This window comes from Anthonomus grandis, chromosome 6 (genome assembly GCF_022605725.1).
Source record: "Anthonomus grandis grandis chromosome 6, icAntGran1.3, whole genome shotgun sequence".
NCBI lineage: Eukaryota > Metazoa > Arthropoda > Insecta > Coleoptera > Curculionidae > Anthonomus > Anthonomus grandis.
The window spans coordinates 12,590,446-12,615,940 of NC_065551.1; the positions used below are offsets into that span (position 1 = coordinate 12,590,446).

General features: G+C 35.6%; 1 protein-coding gene across 2 annotated transcripts in view; it reads right to left on the reverse strand.

Annotated features, from left to right (window-relative positions):
- LOC126737338 (extracellular serine/threonine protein CG31145) overlaps positions 1 to 25,495 on the reverse strand; it is a 601,920-nt gene that overhangs the window by 135,837 nt on the left and 440,588 nt on the right. For both annotated transcript variants that reach the window (XM_050442201.1, XM_050442202.1), the window contains 2 exons: positions 20,177 to 20,420; positions 4,210 to 4,403 (listed from right to left, as the gene is read on the reverse strand). In XM_050442201.1, coding sequence (XP_050298158.1) covers positions 4,210 to 4,403; positions 20,177 to 20,420 — 438 coding nt within the window. The remainder of the gene's footprint in view (positions 1 to 4,209; positions 4,404 to 20,176; positions 20,421 to 25,495) is intronic.

Sequence of the window (25,495 nt, forward strand, 5' to 3'; positions counted from 1 at the left end):
CACGCCTTCAACGACATTTATCTATGGGGGCGGTTCAGATATAATCGAGACAAATGCTGTAGATGGCCTGCATGTATGTTCTGATGGTCGTTGCTCGAGTAGGTGATAGCTGGGTCCCTTACGAATAGTGTGGCCTAGTTTTCGTCAGGAGCGCATGTTTCACGCGCCTGTTAACGACCATAAGTGAACGTCAAGTGCTGCCCGTTGTTTTCAAGGATGCATTCAAAGATGGCCGCGAAACCGTCGAAAATGAGCCTCATGACCACAGTCTAACACAGTCAAGTCACTCGACCCTTTTCGACTAACCATCCGCACCTGCCGACGCCGCCCCTCTCGCCCATCGGAGTTTATCGATCCCCCGCATGCGGGGGATTTATACCGGTTCGTCGACGAAATGTGGTTATAGGGTTGACTCGGTTCAGTTTATTTTCGACGTTTACCAAGTGTGCCAATATTTTGTTTTTGTGAATTTAATATTCTGTCATTTAGTGCTAGTTTTATGGACTTTTACTTTAATATAATTTATATTAATAGTAGTTGTTTGGTAATGGCTTCTCATGGACAATATTGCTGTGTTGAATCTTGCAAAAAACATTTCAACAAATTACATGTGTTTCGATCAGCCAACTGTGATTCAACAAATTAATATTCCATTTAATAATAAATGGTAATAAACATCCAGGTAGAAATAAACGTCTATAAGAAGAGTCTTATAGAAATAAACGTCATTCTAATAAACGTCCAGGTTTCTACACACCTGCATTTCTACATAAATAGTAGGTAAAGTGGATTTTGGGAAAATCCCCAAACAAGTAAAGGATTAAATAAAGGGTGTCTAAATTAAGTGTCTGAACCAAATGATTCCTCTTAAGTAACCAGGTCAATCAAAAAAATACAGATAATCGGTACAACCCTACGTTTTTATTATTGAGAATAATAATGCTAGATTGAATAAAATAAAAAATAAATTAAGAGTTCAATTTACACAAACCCCCATAAGGCATTTATACAGCAAAATAAAATAAGAAGTTGACCAAAATGCAACTAATATTTTATTTTTATTTGAAAACGAAATTTGAATATTTGAAAAGTACACACGGCGTTTTGGTCAGAAAACCCATTGAAAGAAAAAGAGATAAAATTAACCTGGTATGTAATTGGTCAATTTCTTGAAATATACCTGGCATGTGATTGGTAATTCCTTATTTCTTATTTTATTTTATTTTGCTGTTTAAATGCATAAATGTCAAATAAGGCCTTATTTTATTCTATTTGTCTGTATAAATTCAGCTTAACTAGTCGGCAATTAGAGTATACATTTAGGTTTACACCCTTTATATTAGGTACACCTTTATTAAGATTAAAGGGTTTTTAGGGAATTCTAGTTTTCTTAACAACATTCCTAAGGTTTTGACTCAAATTTAAGCGTTTTATTATAAAAAATTTCATTTTTTTTTATTAAATAAAAGCAAAGAAAAAATGGCGACTGGATACATACATAAATATATTACCTATTACCTAGTTGTTGTTTATTTAATGTATCACAATGAATAAGCGTCAAAACTCATCAAAATATTTTAAAATAAAAAAACCTTGATTTTACCCAATAATATTATTAAACTTAATACTCTCCTTATTGCCCCCCGTAAACGCATTTCTAATGTGAACTTTGTGGACGGACTTGTATCCTGTCATGCGAGGGGTGCCGGCGTAGTTTACAAGTAATTTACGATCGCTTATAAAAAAAGGCGGCATTTTGAGGCGATCAAAGAAGTGATTCTACTTATTGAAATCTATATACTTTGTCATGACCATCGACCGCGAACCATCAGCATACCAGACAACATTTGCTGCGCACAACTGGCTGCGCACCCAACGTGCCATCAATGCTGTATACTACTCTTCTCCTCTGTATACTAAACATCTGAAAACACACGTGAAACTCGCTTAATGCTTGAAACGAAGGAGCATTCCAGCACAATCACAAAGCGCCATTCTTCTCCAGGATAACGCATCCTCATACCACGCATCTCACGCTCGATATAATATCGAAATTGGGGTGGGAGGTACTGAAACACGCTCATTACAGTCCGGATTTATCACCTAACGACCACATGTTTGGACCACCGAAAGAAACTTTTTTAGATTATGATGATTAATTATGATGCAAAAGAAACTTTTTTATTATATTAAGTATTATTAAAAATAAAGCTGATTAATTTAAAAAAAATATATATATATTTCGATAGTGAAGTATGACGTGCTACAAGATTCAAGAGAATGTTTGTAAATGTCAAAGGAAATTCAAATATGATAATTGAAATTTTGTTGTATTCATTTCTTTTATACATTGCTTTCATTTCAAAACGAACCACCCTTAATAACTTCGTAAACAAAAAACAAAAAAAAATAAATACAGAGGGATGTTTAATTTTATATTTGAGTTCTGGCAATCACCTCCTCACCTCCAGCCAATCTCACTTTGATATGTCAAATGGAAACCCCCATCGTGCGGCACATTATTGCAAGCAGCATTAAAAAATGTTTGGGAATAATGGATATTTTATCGACCTCAAACTTTTGTATTTCAAATAGTTACCCTAAGTGTGATACGATCTTAAAGGGCATTCAATCTCCTGTCTACCCAGATCCGAAAAAATAAAATCGGGCCATTTTTTGGAACAAAATTTAAAACAAGGGCAAATTAATTTAGACCTCCTCGAAAATACAACATAGCCTTTAATCGTACAATCTTTGGAAAACAAAGTGAATGAAAATGATATTGGGATACTAAACGAACATAATTTGTATTTCCAACAAGATGGAGCTCCTCTGCAGTTCGAGAGTGGGTTAATGAACAGTTTCCAGGGATGTGGATTGGCAGGCATGGTGCAATAATCCGCATGGTCGCCAGATTTATTACCACTAGATTTTTTCCTTTGGGAGTATTTAAGAAGCAAAGTTTATTAGAAACCCAAAAGTATTAATGATAAAAAAAGATCAAATTTCTTGCGAATGTAGAGATATTAGCGGACAAACACTTGCCAATATTCGTGAGGAATTTCAAAATAGACTTTATTATTGTCCCGCGAATAACGCAGCACATTTTGAGTACTTATTAAAATAATTTAAGTTATTTTTTTAAATACCGTCTTACACCTTTACTGTTTATAAGCTTACATTATTTATGCACCGTTGAGTGGTAGATTGTATGCCCTTTAAAATGATGTATCACGCTATACGATAGCCATTTGACGTACCAAAGTATGACGTCGATAAAATATTCATTATTACCAGACATTTTGGCTTACTATTCGCTGGTACGTCAATTAATTTAATTTTTTTGGGACAGTAAAATACACATTTTAATGCTGCTTACAATGATATGTCAAAGTGAGGTTGGCTGGAGGTGAGGCGGTGATTGACAGAACATGTAAAATTTAAAATTAAACGTCGCCATATATATCTAAATATATATCGATATATCTAAATTGACGTGATTTTTTTGTTTTTTTAAAGAAGTTTTTAAGGGTGGCTCGTCTTGAAATAAAAGCACTGTAATAAACACATTTTTTTTATTCTCTTGTAGTTTCTTCTGCAGAAATTACTAAAAAATAGGACAACATATTGAGAGCAAACATAGTTTTATGAGTCACAGACCGCTATGCCATATTAAGTTTGTAGTTTTTTAGAAAACTATGTAATATATATTATAAAACTAAAAAATCTTTATCAAACTAGTTGAGAAGCTTCTGTTCACACCCTTTATTTTATTTTTGTCCAGCTCATTTTTAACATACCTATGAGCATGTGTTTTTATGAGTGTTTTGTAGAGGTCTCGCTCGTAAATTGTATTAGATATTGAGTATCCTGTGAGTTTAACTTTTAGTATTGTGCAGTTTGTTTAATCTTTATGCGCTACATTGTTATATGTAAAATATAAATACAACCAAAAATAATTTATTTTATTGCATAAAAAAATTAATAATATTATAGGCAATAAAACTGAAATATTAGTGCAATTTTAACGTGCTCTATAAATCAGAAATTTAAAAATAAATAACCCCGGATAAAATTCCAACATTCGCTAACGTGGCATCAAAAAGGATAAAAACATAAATTATTATTTCTATTATCCCAAGTACCTTAAAACCGAATGCTCTTGAACGGTCACTCAAAGAACATTCTTAACATATAATGGACTCTTACCGAAAAGTTTCATAATGGTGCCTATCCATGTTCCCAATCAAAAAATCGAACACTGACATATCCATTAAGTCAAGCAGTCTTCTATCAGTATCATAAGGTGGGATTTCACGTACAACACTGCAATAAGTGGGATCGGTTTCCCATTGGGCTTTTCGTCTCTTGTGGTACGAGCGTCTCCAGGGATGCCTCCAGACCTAAAAGCAATTTTAAAATATTAATCGGCTTTAAATACGGCATTGTATTAATATATTATATATCTAGTGTGAAAAGTGGCGAATTTCGCTATTATCGATATCTAATCGATATACTCGCTACTCATGGGGGCAAAATTTCTATTTCTGTCTTTTAATTCCCCTTAAATTTTACGACCGTTATATGACCGTTGTTTAGAGTGAGTATAATTGCCATTTCCACCATGTCGATTAATTATATTTTCCTTTGACTAACTAAGGCCAGAATATCTTTAATCAGAATTAGATATTCAACCAATATTTTGTGTGGGTTTAATTATAATTTAAAATATCTCTTTTAACGCAAACTATCTAAAGAATCTGAATTTTCCGCCAATAGAAAATTTAATAGTAAACAATACTGATTTTATACTGTTAACTGTTCTCGTTTTTTGAAGTCTAAAAATTATTTGGTTGGTATATAAAAAAAAACAAAAAGTTAGCATAACTAAGTACTAATAAATATTTAAAAGAAAATCCAACTGTAGAGCACCTCACTTCTGTGCAATTCACAACCTACCAAACTGGTCACAAAGAAGGCGAACTTTTCAACATAATAAAGTCAACTACAACAACTGAAGTGCATAATAAGCAAAATGACCTCTGGCCCAGATCTAATTCCTAGTTTTTTAGCTAAGGACTGCTCTGTTGCATTTACATACCCTCTGCTTCATATTTTTAATCTGATCCTTAACACTGGTATTTTTCCCAATATCTGGAAGCAATTTAAAGTTTGCCCTATCTTTAAAAAGGGCGATGCTAGAACAAGAGAGAATTACCGCCCTATATCCATTCTGTGCAATTTCTCCAAGTTATTCGAGTTAGCTATATATAAATTAATTTTTCCCAAGGTTAAGTCCATGCTGGCCAACGATCAACATGGCTTCGTTTCTGGTCGATCATGTACTGCAAACCTAGGCATCCTTTTCTCAGTTTGTGTGTGAAGCACTTAATGATAGAGGTCAAATCGATGTTATCTACACAGACTTTTAAAATGCATTTGACCAGATTGACCACTTTATCCTATTAAATAAACTTAAACGCCAGTTTAAGTTGAATTCTCCGGTCGCTTGATAAAGCTCCTTAACTCCTATTTAGTTGACTGCTTTCAGTTTGATATGGTCGAAAGCTTTAGATCACCTTGTTTTTTCACCCACCTCTGGAGTCCCTCAGGGCGCGCCCTGAAAAAAAAGCGAAAAAAAAGCCCAGTTAGCGCCCGGGCTTCTCTTTAACGTTTTCGCTAATGACTTGATATCCACCCTCAGTTGCTCTCGGTTTGCATATGCTGATGACCTAACGCTTTTCCATAGGGCTGACTCTATAGCTGATTATGGTCAACTGCAAGAGAACATCATTACTGTACACCATTGGTGCACTTTGAACAGGCTTAACGTTAGTGTTCCCGAGTGTAATGTGGCCAGCTACTTTCGAATCAAAAGTTCAGTTGTCTTTAATTACTCAGTCAATGGAGAGTCTTTGGCAAGGGTCTACCTGTTTTAAGGATAGGTTTTAAGGGAGTCAAAATGAAAACAAAAATGTTGACCTTTGACCAAAAATTTTTTTTAACCCTTACATCAAAGATACTGTATCTAGAGCTACTCGGATGCTGGGCTTTATTATTAGAAATTGCAAACTGTTTTCGAACACTGCCACTGCCAAAGCCCTCTACTATGCGTTTATTCGATCCAGGCTGGACTACAGCTCCCTTATTTGGTCTCCCATTTACAACCAGCACATTCACCTATTGGAATTACTCCAACGGCGATTCCCTAAATGTTTGGCATTTAAGGATGATGGAGTCTATCCTCCAAGGGGTTTTGACCGTAACCTGCTGCTCTCTAGATATACTGAACTGTCACTTGCGAAGAGGAGAGAAATGCATTCGGTAAAGTTCTTGCTTAATTTACTTAACCATAAAATTGACTACGTATTTCTTTTGCAAAGGATTTGATTTCATATACCACGCCCAGGATCTAGACAGTGTCCAGCTTTTAACTTGGACACGGCCAGGTCCAACATTCTGTACCAGAGTCCTCCTATTCACTTTATGTGTCAAAACTTTAACACTATTGCTGATTCTTGTGATATTCACCATGACAATCTGGCACTTATTTTAAGTCACCTGCGTATGGTCGGTACGGGAGGCTAGTTCTTAGTTTAAATACATTTATTTACTAGTGACAATCGCCCAGGAGTAAAGACCCAATGCGTTAAGGTTTTTGGACAGTGTTAAAGGGACAATTCCAGTGGATGAAATAACTAAAGGGAGTATATATACATTATCTTGCCTCCATTGTTGTTTTATCTCGTGAGCTAGATCTGCGTATTTAGCAAGTTTAGTGTGTGTCGTTTCTAGGACATTATTGGTATTTGGCACTGCTATGTCAATTAGAAAGGTTTTCTTTTGAGCTTTGTTTATTAAGATTATATCTGGTCTGTTTGAAGTCAACGTCCTATCGGTCAAAACAGTTCTGTCCCAGTAGAGGCGAAAGTCGTCATTTTCAAGTACAGTTTCTGGTTTGTACTGGTTATAGGGGCAAGTTTCGCCAATTAGATGATAAAGTTTTGCCAGTTCTTGACGAATAATTTTTGCCACACAGTTATGTCGGTGCAGATATTCGGCAGCTGATAGAGATGTGCATCCTGATGTTATATGTTGAATTGTCTCCGGTACGCGCAGGCATTTTCTACATCGATCGTCGATTACTCTTAAGGACATTTCTTGTAGCATCACTTGGTCTTGTATAGGCATCATAAACCTTCAGTTTCAGGAAATAGATCGACTCAACCAGTAGTTCGACGTTTCATAATCGACATGTTTGCACCACTGCTCTATGAAGAAAAGAGGTTTCCCTCATAGTGAGGAAGTATTTCTGAAGATCTGCTACTTGTTTTTTGAAAAGAAAAGAAATATCAATTAGTCCTCTGCCACCCTTGGATCTGGGAAGAGTAAGTCTTTCGATGGCTGATTGAGGGTGGGTGCTCGAAACGTCGCGAGGGTTGTTCTGATCTTCCTCTCAATCTCCACTATATGAGTCTTTATCCACCTAATGACTCCAAAAGAATACAATACGTTAAGACAGGGATAGCGAAGGTATTAACCGCTTTAATCATGTTCTTACCATTCAGTTTAGTTTTTAAAATTTGCTTAAGACGATTGATATATTCCTTTTGGAGGTTCTGCTCCTTTTTTTTGTGCTCTGTATAGGCTGACTGATGTACGCCCAAGTACTTATAAGTTTCTCCTTCTTCCATAGCCCGAATGAGACTACCATCTTGTAATTCAAAGTTGTTGGTGTTGTGTTTACCTTTGATAATTATTTGAGTTTTGCATTTATCGATACCAAAGCTCATTTTAATGTCGTGGGAAAATATTTCAATTGTTCGCAGTAATGAGTTGACATGCGTTGTTGTTCCAGCATAGACTTTGATATCATCCATGTACATTAGATGTGTGTATATGGGAGAGGGGATTCAGAGCCAGACAAAACCAGAGGGGACTCAGGGAATCTCTCTGGAAAAGGCCTTGTTGTATTTCAATAGGCTCAATTGTTAAAGTTTTATTTCTGCAGTTAAGATTCAACTGTGTGGTCCAGAAACCCATGATATGTTTTAATAAATTGATAAGCGGTGGAGCGACTTTATAAATCTCAAGGACCTTAAGCAGCGAAGTGTGTGGAACGGTATCGAAAGCCTTACGGTAATCTATAAAGGCGTTGTATAAATTTCTCTGCTTTTGTCTTGCTTGTTCCATAATTACAGTGTCTATAAGTAACTGTTCTTTACATCCTTGAGACCTCTTAATGCAGCCCTTTTGTTCTACAGCGATAATTCCGTGGTCTTCGCAGTGCTTATAAATTATTTTTGCAATGCATGCTCTAAGCAGTTTATAGATTGTAGGATTTTCGGTATCGTTATCTTTTGGCAGCAAATATGTTAGTCCTTTTTATTATTATTATTATTACTATTTTTATTATTATTATTATTATTATTATTATTATTATTATTATTATTATTATTATTATTATTATTATTATTATTATTATTATTATTATTATTATTATTATTATTATTATTATTATTATTATTATTATTATTATTATTATTATTATTATTATTATTATTATTATTATTATTATTATTATTATTATTATTATTATTATTATTATTATTATTATTATTATTATTATTATTATTATTATTATTATTATTATTAAGTCGCAGTTGACAACACTGGTGTCAACAAGTGTCTGACAGAATTATCAAGTGTCTAACGTTTTTTGAGTTAGACAATTGGTACACCTGTGAAATACCAAATTTGAAATAATAATCACCAATTGTAAAGTGAATTTTTGATTTTTTTAGTATTTTAGTATAGGAGACAAGTCATACAATTCAAATTTAATTATGTCAAAAATTTGATTTTCCTGCCACGGGTAAATTCTACGGTTAATAACACTAGTTTCACACTTTTTTTTTTATGGTAAACACAAGCACAAAAGGAAAGTCCTATGTCACTCTTGGAGTGGTGCTTGCGCGAAGATATTTGTGGGCATTTATCTTGAATCGCTGCAGGTTGTATGCGTCGGGAAATATGTGAGGTGGAAGCCCGTTCCACAAAGAAGATGTTCTCCAGATGAATGAGTCCCGATACAGCGACGTCCTTGGGGTAGACAGGTGGACTCGATGTTGATGAGCCGCAACTGCTAGACGCGTCCTTCTTGCCGGAACAGCCCTGGGTGGAATCAGGCCTACCAGCTCAGAGGAGCACTTACCGTGATAATAACGGTAGAATAAACAGAGATCAGCCACCTTTCTCCTGTGCTCCAGACTATCCAGACTCTTTGTCAGTTCTGGTTTGTCGATAAGACGAATAGCTCTCTTCTGTATAGAATCTAGCAGCTTTAAACTATGCTTGGGTGCAGAGCTCCAGACATGCGAGCAATACTCGAGGGAAGAGCGTATTTGAGCCTTATAAAGAGTCAGTAGCTGTTCTGGTGTATACAGTTTTTTCGTTTTGAAAAGCACTCCGAGTTTTTTGGAAGCTGCCCTGGCGATCTCGGCAACGTGGTCATGCCAGGACCCACTGTTGGTGACTTCGACTCCTAGAAGATGTAAAGATGATTTCATTGGCAATGTTTTCATTGGCAATGCTTTATCGTAAATACTGCAGCCTGCGTTTTTTTGGCGTTAAAATTGACCAGATTGTTACCGCCCCACTCCAAGATTGCTCTAATATCGTTGTTGGTTGAAGCTACTTGTTGCTGCCTAAGATTCTGAGAAGTTGCGGCTGTCGTTGGTTTGGTGGACTTAAATGTGCAAATAAGTGTGCTATCGTCTGCAAAGCTGTAGATTGGATTGACAGTGGTTCCTAGCAAATCGTTGATATATATCAAGAAAAGGGTGGGGGATAGAATGCATCCTTGAGGGACTCCAGCGTTAATGTTAAATTTGTCGGAGAGGTGTCCATCGACGGCTACTTGGATTGTTCGTTGTTCAAGAAAACTTTTAATCCAATTCAATAATGAGTTTTATATGCCGATTGAGGAGAGCTTGGTTAGTAGTCCCTCATGCCACACTCTGTCAAATGCCTTGGAAATGTCAAGAGCGACTGAGCGGTACTCGCCGTGCTTCTCCATGGCCTCCGTCCACAAGGGTGTGACGTAAGCCAGAAGATCGCCGGTGGATCTAAGCTTTCGGAAGCCGTATTGATGATCGCTGATTAGTCCAGATGATTCCAGATATCTTAACAGTTGTTGGTTGACTGCTTTCTCCATAATCGATATTACTGGAACTAGTGCAATCGGGCGGTAATTGGACGGCATCGTCTTCTTACCCTTTTTGGGTATAGCTTGCACTTGAGCAGTTTTCCAGTTTGTTGGAAATGAGCCCTGTTTGTACGATGCCGTGAACAGTCTACATAAGGCAGGAGTCAATTCGTCTGCACAACGTTTTAGTACTAGGGCTGGAATTCCATCGGGTCCAGAAGCTTTGTTTGTGTCTACGCTTTTAAGAATTTTATTTATAATTCGTTGGGGAAACGAAATTTCTCCCATCGATGAATTCACCCTTGGCAAATATGGCGGTGTTTTGCCTTGCGAGTGCAGAGTAGAATTGGACGCGAAGAGTTTACCCAGTAAGTTTGCTTTTTCCCTTGCTGTTACCGCGATAGAACCATCATCTGCTGTTAGGAGTGGCAAGGCCGACTTCAGTAGCAAATCCTTGACTAACGGCTTTCGATACCGACCAGAAAGATCTTGTTCCATTTGGGCAGTTTAGCAATTTGTTTTTGATCCTGTTGTTGTGACTCTCTTTGCATTCATCAATAATTCGCTTGCAGCTATTTCTGGAGGTTAAAAAGTTCCTCCAATTTTCGGTGGAAGGATGTTGACGCCATTTGCGATATCCTGCGTTTTTAGTGTTTACTGCCTTTTTGCAATTCAGGTTGAGCCATTGCTTGTTGTTTGATCCGCATTTAGTAGAAAAAGGGATATAAGTTTCCATTCCTGCCAAGATCGTCTCTCTAATTTGGTTTGCACATTCTGAGATGTTGTTGGTTCTAAAGCAGACTTCTTTCCAAGGGAATGAGCGATAAAATTCCCGAAGATGGTTCCACTCTGCTGATTTATAGTGCCATACCTTCCGCGGCATCGGAGGATCCTGCGTTTTAACATCCAACTGGCAAGAGACTGTTATCAATTTGTGGTCCGATGTTCCTAGGGGGGCCTGTACTGATACAGTGTACGAGTCAGGGTCTAAAGCCAAGACCAGATCTAGGAGACTCGCGAACTCGCCGTCTCGATCGGGGATTCTGGTAGGTTCCTCCACAAGCTGCGTAAGCCCGCATATGGTAGCAAATAGCTCAGCTTCTCGTCCTTCATCGTCGTTCTTGTTGCAGAAGCGCAGCCAGTTGATATTGTGAACGTTAAAATCACCCATGACGATGATTTCTGCGCTTGGGTAGTCAATTTGGAGTTGGTTAATGCAATCAACCAGGTTCAAAAAGAGCCGCCTATATTGGGTATCGCTTGGAGGTCTGTAGATACAGCAGATAAATTTCGTGGCTCCACTGGCTACTATTTTGAATCACATAAAGTCAAAGTCCGCGGGTTCAAGCATTTCCTCCCGCTGGCAACTCAAATCGCTCTTGACAAATACTGCCAATCCAAAGTTTAGTCGAAATCGGGTGTGTAGATCGTATCCAGGATAAACGAGGCGAACATTTGTTGTTGAAGGTTTCACCTTTGTTTCTGCCAATGCCAGAATGTGAGGCTTATTTGATTGCAGGTGTTGGTGTACTGCATTAATATTGGTGTTTAGGCCTCTGATGTTGCAGAAATTGATTTTTAGGCTTTTAAATCCGCCTGATGGACCCTCCCGACCAGCCTCCGTCCGGAGATCCGAATGGGAGGCTAGTTTACCTCCGGAAAGTTTTGGTCGTGAGGGCGCCATCATGCATTAATTTTATTACTCCATTTCTCCTTTGGAAACCGGACACATCGACATGGCGGCGAAACGTGAGTTCCATGGAACCACTTCACGCCGCCTAAGTCCTATGTGGTGGTATTAAACCGGGCGATGCAAGAGGACAACATCTACCATCAAAGAGGTTGCTCTTTTAGTCGCCTTTTACGACAGGCAGAGCATACCGGAAGGCTATTCTACCCCGGCCCTCCCCGGGGGAAAACACTGTCAACAGTTTGACGTCTCTTAAAGTTTAAAGTATTCGATTTATATTTTTGAGAAAAAAACAGTTGCTACAACTTTAAAATAAGATCACGGTTAGCACTGGCCGTTCTGACAGACAGTTATACGTCTGTCAGAACGGTCAATTGTTTAATTTTTTTTGCAGGTTGTTCAATAAGTTGCTACACGAATTGTGTGTAATGTGGCTGTCGGAGTGACAATGGATCGGCGGATGCTGGCACACGCTGAATATGAAGATAAATAAAAAATAATATAAATGTTCTGAAAAATCCTAATTAAAACTTGAGTCAAGAATTAATAGCAAAAAAGTGCTGAGAGCATCACCTATGATAGGAAGAAATAGTCCACAACTACAACTTTTTATTGCTTGCAAATTTACATCTGACATTTCTATGTAGAAGTAGTTTTTTTACTTTTTTATAGTGACAAGCAATCTTTATTGTAATCTAAATCACCATAGTGGAAACATGCCTGCAAATAACCACATCCTCCAAAACTACCGGATCCCAACTCTCCTTCGAATAATATGATTGGCATTGAAATAGTTTTAAGAAATTTGCATTCTATCACAATCCCTGGTTGATTTTACTGCGATAAAGCTATTAGAAAACTAATACACAATTAAAATAATTAGTCCAACCACTTGTTAGTCTTAACAAAATAAAAGATATGGAGCAACATGATAAGTACTTAACTATAGACCCTAAACCATACTTGATCACTATACAATCAGACGAAAGCAACATCGCCCGTTTCCATTACTCAGATTTGAGTAAGATACTTTATCGAATGGGAGTGATAGGCGTCCTAGACTTCTAAAAACTTCTAAAAAATCAGGGTTTTATCGAGTAAGCGTCTATTTTGATTCTATAAAAGAAGCAAATTTAATATTATCACAGGCAACTCTGACATGATAATCTTAGAGCATAAATCCCACCTAGAATCCTTCCAGTAAGAGGAATATTGAGGGATGTTAGATTCTTGATCATAAGAGAAAACTTTATTGAGGAAGGGGAATTACACTTTAAAGTATTATAACTTTATGGAAAAGGAAAGAAACAAGACCGAGAAATAAATAGGGCGACACAATATGTATAAAGAAACCAGAACAGTATGTCTTACATTTGCAGAAAGGACCGTACCTAAGGAAGTGAGGCTTGTCAGTGTAAATTACAGAATAGATATTTCTACAACCATTGTGATCTAATACCATAATTGCATCAGGTTTGGCCATGAAAAGAAGTATTGCAAGTCAAGATTTCAAAGATGTCCCAGGTGTGGCAAAATCTGTTCGCAGTTTAAGAGGAAAAAATCTATTAATGAACTGGTCGCGAATGAACGAATTTTATGCTCTGGAAATTTTCCACCTTTTCAGAACACTGTGAGATGTTAAGGACTAATAAAAAGAGTCAGACATATACCTCAAGCAGTGGTACGAGTGAAGTTTTTAGTCACATATTCAGAAACCCTAATCTAAAAGTAAGGCGGGAACAATCAAAAAAAGAACTCAAGTAATATCACCAGTATACTAAGGAATGCAAGAGCTAGGAATGCCTGTTCCCACCAGCAGATAGAACAAAAATAGATACCGAAAGCAGACCCATATGACAAATACTAGAGCAAAACAAATGGAAACCGTCGGGAAATCACAAATAATCAAGAAAGCATCGAAATTCAAAAAGGAGGAGGTGAAACCTAAGCGACAACTATAGCTCTATGGAGACGAACAAAAGGCGAGACATATACAAATATAATAGGAGATATAAATAGACAACATACAGGTTAAGGGAGTTAGATCGATAAACAAGAAAAGAGAAACTATCATGGAATTTTTAGACCAAAGTGGGCTGATATTTAATAATGATGGACTAAACTCGGGTCATCCCAGGAATCAAAGTCATAACTGCAATATTAATATTAATCAATACACAAAGAGAAACATATGATTTAACACTAGGAAAGCAGATTACAATATATACTAGTACAGTCAATCTGTAATTAAAAAAGGCCAGAACTTTTAAAAACTATCCAAGTCGCTAATTTTTTGAGGGTCGATTGTATTCCCGAAGAAAAGCTTAAGTCCTCGGAATTGAGAGTCAACCCCCCCCCCCCCCTTTTTTGGGAAACTCAAAAAGTTTTTCAAACCGATTTTGCGGCTAAACAGTGAGTCATGCAGAAAAACTTATTCAACATAAAATGTAGAGCTTTTTGTGCTCTACAATTCATCTCATGGGCCCAAAGCTGTAGAACCAAAATTCGAAAAGTTAGAGGGCGCCAAATTCATCAAAAATGACTTTTTTCATTTTTTCACTGAGAAACAATTTTTTTTTACCATCGCAAGGATTGCAAAAATGTAGAGGACAAAAATACCTACAAAATGCATGTCTTACTTTTTTTTTTCGATTTACCGTTTTTAAGATATAATGCATTTAATACCGAAATGTTTACTTTCGTGTATGTAGCCTGCCTCAGATATTTGGCGAAAGCTGTTTTTCGTCGCCTAACGTTTGCGCATCATGAAATTAAAGTAGAACCTGAACAAAATTTCTTTTACCCTTCTTTACAAATTGAAAAAAGCCATGCAGATGGCGCTGTAAGTCCACGAAAATTTGCATAGATTAAATGTTCTTTAACTTGCACAAAATGAATAATTGAAGTGATTTAGTAGAAAGGGATAGAAGAAATTGGTACATGGTTTACGGAGCACCAATTACAACAAAAGCAGAGGGCGTTGCAGTTGTGAAAGTGACGTGCCTCAATAATTATGGTTGCGTAATGCATGTAATGATAATTGATTACTGAATAATTGCATAGTGATACATGTTGATAGCATTACTTTTGCAAAATTCCATTCCCCACTTTTTTACTGCTATTGCATCATTAACATATTACTATATATTTATTTGAACACTTACCTGAATGTGAATATTTATCTTGAAACATCGTTTATGGTCGCCTGCGACCACTCGAAACGACATTTCGTCCAAGCATTGAATTTTTAAATTTTAAAGCATAACGAGAATACAGTGGGACAAGGTAGTTTACGAAAAATTTATTATACAATAAATAGTTCGAAAGCATACAAAATTTGTTTGAATTTTTTTTCGGTCTTCCTCTTCTTTTTAATTTCTTTTTTGGTGGTTCTTGAACTTCATCTAATTCTAAAGAGCAGTTGGAAGATGTATCCGACATTGATGTTCCTTCTTCGTCCATTGCATTTCGGTTCTCTGAGGGGCTTGGGTATTTTGGCAATTTGAAAACTTGTGAAGGTAAATCATCAACGTCATTCTCTTCCAAATATATTGGGGCAACGTTGCTGCAGTTTTCTCCTGCACAGTACTTACAAGCAACAGAGCATATAAGACCTGCTTTGCGACATCCGCAGGCTGACCCGCAGTCATTCGTCTTGCATCCACAAGAAATTGCTTTCAGTATCGATTCTGGTGCTGGATCTTTCGAATTCGCTGCCGGTTTCAGTCCTTGATTTGTCTACTCCCACCCCCATTCCAGTGGATCCATATTGTGGTCCAACCACGACTGCACCTGCAAGTAGGCTCTGCGACTGTGGAGGTTTGCCGCTTCGACGGATGGTGGTAGCGCACATAGATTTACCTTGCTCTTAGTTTTTGCCTGCACAAATTTCTTGTAGCGTAACTCTGACAGCTTATCTTTTTGAGTATTCCCAAGATACAGACCCACAAAAATTATTTGTCCTGCATTTTCTATGTCTTTCGGATGAACTTTTCGTTTCTTAAAAATTTCTGCATGTTCTCGCACTTCATCATTACTTTCAAGTAAATTCACGAGTTTCGCTTTTCCGATCGTGAATGGAGCTGACGTAGTATCGCATCCACTGAATGCATGAGCTAAAAGCACGTGTGGCCTAGCCGCGTTGTACTTGAAACTGCTGGGTCCATACAATCGCTCCGGTACTTTTCCTTTACTAGGCTTCAACAAAAAAGTTTGTTGGTCGACTGTAGCGTTAGCAGTGAGCAAAACCAGCAAGTCAATGTCCTCGCCAACGATAATTGCGCACTCATGCGTAGCAGAATGATCAAGAGTGCTTTGAACAATCGAACAATCCGCATCCTCTAAAGCCTGCATTGATTCGAACCCTGATTCATTTAGTTTATCCAATAACATGAGAATAAACCGGTCCTTGTTTCGGTCGTTTGACAGAAAGGTTTCTTGTGACACTGATATCTTAGTGCTCTCATGAAAATCAATTTTAGCTGCGATGTGCTTAGTATAACGACGTTGTCTTTCGTATGATTTCAGGCTGAAGTCTTCACTACCCTGCGGATATCCATCAAAGACGATTGAAGTTCTGTGCTGAGGGTATTTCTTCATAACGTACCTCACGTACTTCTCGCAGATAGCTGCCACATTTTTGGTGACTTTGGCGCCCTCTAACTTTTCGAATTTTGGTTCTACAGCTTCGGGCCCATGAAATGAATTGTAGAGCACAAAAAGCTCTACATTTTATGTTGAATAAGTTTTTCTGTATGACTCGCTGTTTAGCTGGAAAATCGATTTGAAAAACTTTTTGAGTTTCCCAAAAAAGGGGGGGGGGATGAGACTCTCAATTCCGAGGACTTAAGCTATTCTTCGGAAATAGAATCGACCCTCAAAAAATTAGCGACTTGGATAGTTTTAAAAAAAAAAAATTACAGATTGACTGTACTAATACAGATTCCTTTTACAACTAAGCAACTAAAGAAATATAGTTACCTTCATCCTCAGGGTGGACAGAAGGATGTACAGAGGTTATTAGACACAAAAAGACAAGAAGTACACTTAAAGTAAAACTGTGGAAAAAATACATGGAGTTTAGAAGAAGATCACCAATAGCATTGAAAAAACTCAGAGCGGATAAGAAAAAGTGCTGGAGTGATTTCTGCACCCAGATCTCTCCCGATTTCAAATTCAGATGTCTAGAAAAATTAGAATTTTTTCCAATTCAAAGCTACCAAAACTGGCATAAAATTATCTCAAATCCCTAACATTTTTTGGAGGCTGGAGTTGGTACAAGTGGAGAGTTAATAATTTCCCATCTTTTTTTGAATATTTTTTAATTTTTACTCTTTTCTTCTATTTTAGTCTTACTGTATTAGAAGTTTATTAATTCCCAAAGAGGAACAACGCGACTAATACCTTGGCTACTCTAGAATCGGACTAAGACCCCCACTAATTTCACTGGCAACGTCGCACCGATAAGGATTCATTCATGAAAATGCGAGTGACAACAGGATTACCAGATTTCCGTTATCACTAAAATTCCTGAATATTTGGGGTTAGGAAGGGCGAGACTTATCTCCACAAATGAAAATGCTAATCTCTTTGTTAAGAGTCACAATGCATTTCGATGAGTTCACTTATCATCAGATTCTAAAATTTATTTTTTCTTGAGAGAAAAGCATTAAAATAACAAAAGGTGCGTCAAAATTATACCAAAAGTTTTAAAAAGTTTCAAAAACCTCACCTTATTCTACTATTGCAGCTACTATAGCTGCAATACTTACATCAAAAACAATGACAATGGTAATAAAATTGAGAAGAGATAAAAGTCACGATATCTAGTGAACGCATAGTTAAAATAAAGGTTTGACTATTGGATCGCAAATATACAGGGTGTCATTGAAATGGTGTAAAAAAATTCGGGGGGTGATAGTACTCCTAAAAATTTTAAAAAAAGTTCCTATAACTATAGGGCGGAAAATGCATATTAAGGGAGTTAGGGGCACTGAAAGGGTAAATTTAAAAAACGGTTTTTTGAAATTGTAGGCTTAAAAAACGAGATAAAATTTCGAAAAAAAATCCTCTGCCATAAATTTTGACCCAAAATCAAATGGTGATACTGAAACATAATTTGGAAAATCGAAAAGGGTAGTTTTTGCAAGGGTAGGGGGTTAATTCGTGAATAACTTTTTTTAGGTTATTTTTTTCGCAACGTGGGTTCATTTTTTAAAAACTACATACTTTTTCCTACAAAAAAGGTACTCTTGTTGCACATCGCCCAGAACGATGGTTTTCGAGAAAATTGAAGGCAAAAAGTTTGCTCTGATGGGTTGCTAACTGGTTAAACAACATAAACCCATGAAAGTTATGGGGTTTCAAAAGTAAACACGTAGTTATTAAATAATTAATTGAAAAATCTAAATTTTATGATTTTTAAAACATCTTATTGCTTTAAAAAACGAAATAAACCAATTACCAAAATTCCTTATTCCTCTACATATTCTCAAACCTATTAAGTCACAATTTGGAATAATTTACGTGTAAACTTGTCAACTCGCGCACGTTGAGTTTGAGAATAGGGGATTGGGTCCGCGTATTGAATATTTGGTACTCGCGGTGTAAACTAGGCTAATGAATCAAATAAGTATGCATTTAATAAGGAATTTTGGTAATTGGTTTATTTCGTTTTTTTAAAGCAATACGATGTTTTAAAAATCATGAAATTTAGATTTTTCAATTAATTATTTAATAACTACTTGTTTACTTTTGAAACCCCATAACTTTCATAAGTTTATGTTGTTTAACCAGTTAGCAGCCCATCAGAGCAAACTTTTTGCCTTCAATTTTCTCGAAAACCATCGTTCTGGGCGATGTGTAACAAGAGTACCTTTTTTGTAGGAAAAAGTATGTAGTTTTTAAAAAATGAACCCACGTTGCGAAGAAAATAACCTAAAAAAAGTTATTCACGAATTAACCCCCTACCCTTGCAAAAACTACCCTTTCCGATTTTCCAAATTATTTTTCAGTATCACCATTTGATTTTGGGTCAAAATTTATGGCAGAGGATTTTTTTTCGAAATTTTATCTCGTTTTTTAAGCCTACAATTTCAAAAAACCGTTTTTTAAATTTACCCTTTCAGTGCCCCTAACTCCCTTAATATGCATTTTCCACCCTATAGTTATAGGAACTTTTTTTAAAATTTTTAGGAGTACTATCACCCCCCGAATTTTTTTACACCATTTCAATGACACCCTGTATACCAATAAAGGCGAAAAAAGGAAGATTTATTAAATTGTTTTTGAACGTCGATAGGGTACTATAGCAGCGCGGGGAAAGCATTTAGTAAAAATCAAAATAAGTTGTAAACGACATTCGTTAAGAAAAGGGTGAGTTAAAAAAGAACTGAGAGGGGGAGGGATGAATGATAAGTATTTGTCAAGAAGGATATTATTTATTTGTTAGATGTCAGCAGTAGTGTGTACATAAGAAGTTAAAAAAATAGATTGCTCTCTAAGCTTAGTCTGTTCATTAAGACGCACAAAATCTGGTGATCTTATGTCTTCATTAATTTTGAGGATCTTCAAAAGTCCAACCTTAAGCATTTCTGACAAACATGAAAAACTTCTGTGTCTGCCCTTCGGGACGAATCTATGTCTATCCTCGATGATATGGTTAGCGAAAGAAGAAGTATTAGTAGTTATTTATATTATTTTCAATTAGTTTAATATATTGTTTCAGCCTTGTCTCAATTTTCCTTCCGCTTTATTCGATGTAGCACACAGCGTCAGTAGGAAAACCTCTGATCTGTGGCTGGTAAAAATTTTATCTTTGGTGTTAACTAGGGGCATAGATAAATTAATAAAACTTATGAACTTTTAATATTTTGCTTAAAATAGTTTCTTATACAGCCCCAGTCCTATTGGATTTTCAATGAATTGCATGTCATAAATCAATCCTTCCCCAATACATGCAAGCGAAGAGAACAAAATTAAGTACAAACAGGTTAAGACAGGCCACTTTGCCGCCGTCAAAAGCCAATTTAAATTAGAAATTTCCACTAAACAAACCGAGATAGGATCTAGTGCTTCCGTTTCCTTCGGGTGCTCGGGCAAAAGTAAAACTCGCGTGACAGGCGCGCCGCTTCGATGACAGTCCGGAAGTTCGGCAAAAAGCCGCATCGACAACATGTTTTGCCCTTCTCTCCCCCCGACCCCTCTTAATGATGGCGTGACAGTTTATGGATATTAAAGTGTCGCTAATTATCGTTGGTTTGTATTTAAAATGTACTTACTTTAGTTTGTGCCAGTCGGCTTGAGGGTAAAAAAGCAGCAAAACTACCCTCTAACTTATCGGGGGATCCGCATATGGCGTGCGAAGTGTCACAGTAATACGAGCATTTTCCATGGAAGCACATGTTATCAGACGGTGATACGAAGAATGTGTTAAGAAGATCTCCCTCGGCCACTTTGTAGAGCTCGGTTGTCATGTTTAGGAGTCGGCCGGTGACTGGCATTGCTCGCCGAAAACCGAGTAACCTGGAAAAAACAGTCAATTATAATAATTGGTTATAACGTTAGTTTTCGAGTGTACCATTCTTCTTTTTATTTCATTAAGTAACAACTAATGAATGTTTGCTATATCGCTGATAATATCTTTTATCGCTTGTTTTTTGCGATGTATATCACCAACTACATTATTTGCATTAACTCTTTTCTGATTTGCTCTTTTCAGCTCAATATTACCCTCGATCATCAGGGCTACCAGACCACATTATTCTGGAGTGCCCAGCACTCACGCACACCACGATTAGAATACTTGGATAACACTTACAGGGTACCGAGCGCCTTTAAGTCCGTCAACCAGAGTGCCTTATCGGTTTTTCCAAGGCTATTGGCCCCTGGTAACTCTTGGTTGGGCACGACGGCGACGGGTCCATTAGTAGACCTATGTGTATAACAACAAATAACGTGTATGTATAACTACAAATAACCCTTGATCATCTACTACAAGTAAAAGATATTTTTACCCTAACTGGAATTTGGATTGAGCCTTTTTTGTTGACTTGCTCATTAGTTACACCACTCAGGGTATCTTAAGGATTCTGCGGTACACCCACATATATCTTCAATGTCCAACATGTCATTCCATAAAGAAGCATTGAATAAACATAACATTTTACGGCCGCAAGTCAAGGTCAGAGTGTGCATCCTAAACTTTAGGAATGGTTGCTGGGCTTATTTAGCACAAGATTTTACTTCTATGTTATTCTATTATTTTATTAATTCACTTACTAGGTTCTCGTTTTCATACATACATTTCTGCATTCTACTATTATGTAAGCTACAACTGCAATCTACTATTAAAAATTATGCTCTTGTTTTCAAATGCATTCAGATTCCTAAACATAATCACGATTTTTGTTTGGTATTAATATTTAGATTCAATTATTTTATTATTCTCCTACCACATTGACCAATTTTTGTAGGTCCTGTATATTGTCGGCAATCAAGACGAATTGCCGGATTATGCATCAGCGATATATCCGTTATCCGCAATTAATATAACGGCTCGTATTGTTAATTTAGACTCCAACAACCTTTATGCCGATCTCCACTTTTTCCAAAGCTTCTTAAAAAATTGCTCAATGGCTACTGAATATAAATTAAAATAGAAATAGAAAAATTAAATAAAAATATCATGTAAGATATGACCAATCACATAATATGAATTGGTTTAACAATGAGCTTAGAGTAATGGGCTTCTTAGCATCTTCCTTCAGAGCTTCAAACAGTGCAGGGAAGCTCACATAATAGAAGCATATAAAGATGATGAAAACAAAAATAAACTTGCTGTACACTACGTAAAAAAAAGAGCGAATGACAACATCATTTTTAACTCAAGCAATCCAACTAAAGCAATGTGGAAAATAATAGGTAGACATCATAGAGTAAAAAAGGAAACATAGTGCCCAATATTTTTTATTTAAAACTCTAAATTAATTTACTCTCTAAAAAACTAATAAAACTAATAAACTTACTCTTAAAAAATCATTAGTTTGTCTAATTTTTAAAAAGAGATGTGTGGGATTGCCTGCAAAAAACAGATCAATTTCATTGCTGTCTGTTGTTTTTTAGATAGTTGAAACGTCCATGGCCCTACTAATGGGAGGATATCTTGAACAAAATTATTTATTATCAAATAATCAGTTTGGCTTAAGAAAGGGCAGAACTACAACTTTGGGTATCTTGTTTCCGAGGTAATGAAGACTTTCTAGGGCGGTCAATATTGTTGTGTTCTATTATGCGATTTAAGTAAGGCATTCCATTATGTGAATCATGAGATCCCATTAAAGAAATTAAAAAAGTATGGATTTTCTGGGAAGGCAATTGCATTGCTAAAGTCATATTTGGAAAACATAGAGAGTCCAGACTGTCAGGGTTGGTGAGCTGTTTTTAGTTAGAGAGTGATACATATTGGGTTTCCTCAAGGTTCTGTATTGACTGAGGCCTATGACTTTTTTGATCTATATTAAAGAGCTTCCTTATAATAGCTAATGTCCTTGAAGGTTTTATCCGAGAATAGAAGAGAGCAGGGATATGGTTTGCCGCAAACAACGTCCTCAACAACGAGAAATCTATAAGGACGGTTTTCTCACTCTAAAACTTATGATGCAGTAAATGAAAATTGAACTAGATTCAACGGAGTTCATTTGGAACTAAAACTTCTCTAGAGACAACATATTAAAATACTGTGTATAAAAGCAAAAATAATTTTCTTCTTAGTACTCTAAGAACTGCTTACTCTGCTTATTTTTAAACAATTATTAAATATTATTTTTAAAATAATTTTCACCTCTAATATTCCACTCTCATATGGGATTCTCATATGTCCATCAGTACGATACAGATACAGAGATAATCTACTTTAGGTAGAGGTTCTATAAAATAACACATTTAATAGTGCTGAAGGTTAAAGCTTAAGTTTTAGATTTTAAATATTAATTTTAACCTGACATTTTCAAGATTAACGTGTTTTTACAAATGTACTTTCATCGATTATTTTAATTTATTTGAATATACATATTTTATTTTACCATAAATTTAAAATGGTTAATACAAATAATATACCTTATAATAATAACTTCACCATGTAGTATATTATTTAAATAATTAGTCTGATAATTTTAGTATTTTATTTATATATTTTAGATTGCAGTTTTAGCTCTTTAAAATAGCTCTACAACTTTTGCATATGCAATGCATTTAAAAGTCTTACAGGAAAAACATAGTGAGGTGACGCTCTATGTTGTTATAAGTATATTACATCTTAATTTCCCATTTCCAATAGTATTAATCCAGTAGTTTTTGATTTTCTATTTATTTAGCTGCAAGAGAATAAATGGTGTTGAATATTTCTAAGAATATTTCGCCGCTAAGTTTACGATTATTACATAAAGGCCGAATACTAATTTCACCCAATATTCCGACCCGTACATTTATTTTTTCTGGGTAATATATGTGTCCTTTCCTAAAAACATGTAGATTGTCATCACACCATTACTTATAGTTATGTTGTCAATAAACATTTTAAAAAAAGTACCTACATTCGTCGGTAAAACAAATATTTTTAAGCAAACGCCGCATCAAGTGCACCTTAAATTTTTCCAGGATTTTCCTCAATTAATACAGCAGCAGTGCGAAAGTTGCAGCGATTTGCAAACTCGTAAATAAATACTATTTGAATTCTTTCAGGTAAACGGTACACCACGTTTCCTATCGGTTTAATAAAAACATAAAACGTTAAGCTTTATTTGAAGTTATGTTCAATAAACCGTTTATAATATCTTTGAAATACAATTTAGCAAACTGAAATAGGTAATGTTTATTTAAGAAAACTAAAATCTGACTCAGTTTATTTAAAGCATTAAGAGTAAAAAATATTCTTTGTACCTAGAAAGGAATGCAATTTGAGCTTCTACATATGCATGAGCATATCTTAGAGCCGATTCCGGTGGCACCCTGGGTAAATATTCGCGATGTGATTGTGTGCCGAACGAGTCAATTCCATCGTAATTGAGAGAGAAGAAGAAGAAATATCTAAGAATAGCATTCAGCAATAAAAATGTTTCTTTTATTTAATTAAAATTGAATTTTTTCGATCCTGTATCAAATTAAAAATAAATATATGCCCAAATGAATGGTACTCAAAAATAACTTTTTTGAGGTATCACAAAAGAGGTGGTGCTATTTAAAATTTAAAAGTTGGAATGCTTGCACCAAATTTAGTTTTTCGCTTTTGAAAAAAATCGCATTGAAAATTTTATTTAGATTTAATTTTAAATTTCTAATTTATATTTAATTTAGAAAAAGAAAATAATAGTATTAATAATAATCTGTTTATGATTTATATTTAAGTAATAACTACAATCAGGCAACAAACGGCCTTTTTATCAAATTTCTAGGAATCTTCTACAAATGAGGACTCCCTGGATTCTGCTCCCAATATTAATATATAAATTTAATAGTAAATACAGTAAAAAAAAAGGCTGATATAGGAGACTTTACACTGATATAGGAGAGTTATACTTGATTTAATAAAGAAAAAATTTGTATTATTTTTAAAAAGATTTTTTAGGAACCACAGGTTTATTTATTTCAAATTTGTTAATTATATATGCTATGGAGTATTAAAACGACTCTTTAAAGTATGCTCTGTATGTTGAGCAATTGTTTTGAAAGAAATTTTTACGCCTTATGTTAATGTTATGCACATCTCTTCGGTAGCTAACTTTTTTTTTAAACAAATTTGGAGACTACTATTTAAGGATTTTGTAAAAGCAACAAAGAGGAAACAATATTCTATTGTGCATATTAAGCCAGATAGCTTATTTTAACTTATGGGAAATATGGTCATGTCTTAATATGTCACAACCGTATGGGCAAGGCCCGTAGATGGTGTCGCAAAAATTAAGCGACAAAAGTAGTAAGGAACGGCATTTTTTTTTATAACTAGATTTATGAAATACATTTGTTAGAAAATTGTTTAAGTGTAGCATGTTCCTTAAACCTAAGCTTAAAATATACAGGGTATACCAACAAGGTGTACGGCTAAGATAGCGCCTTAACTATACGAGGTAGAGCAAAAAGTTCTACAGCAAAGTTGTAGGGTTGACAAAAACCTATGAACTAACATTTTTTTTATGTATACTGGGTGTGTCACAAAAAAGTTACTATAAAATATGATTTTCTTTAAATGATTTATTTTAATATATTTTTTAAACGAACCCTCTAAAAGGCAAAAAATAACATAAAAAAATTAATTACATTGCAACACCGCACGGAAATTTTAAAAACGTTATACCAAAGTAAAGTACTCTTTTTGGCTCACATTTTAGTACCATAATATACAGGGCGTACCATTAAAAAAAATCATATCTTATAGTAACTTTTTTGTGACACACCCAGTATACATAAAAATATTTTTAGTTCGTAGGTTTTTGTCAACCCTACAACTTTGCTGTAGAACTTTTTGCTCTACCTCGTATAGTTAAGGCGCTATCTTAGCCGTACACCTTGTTGGCACACCCTGTATAATAAGTCGATTATTTGTA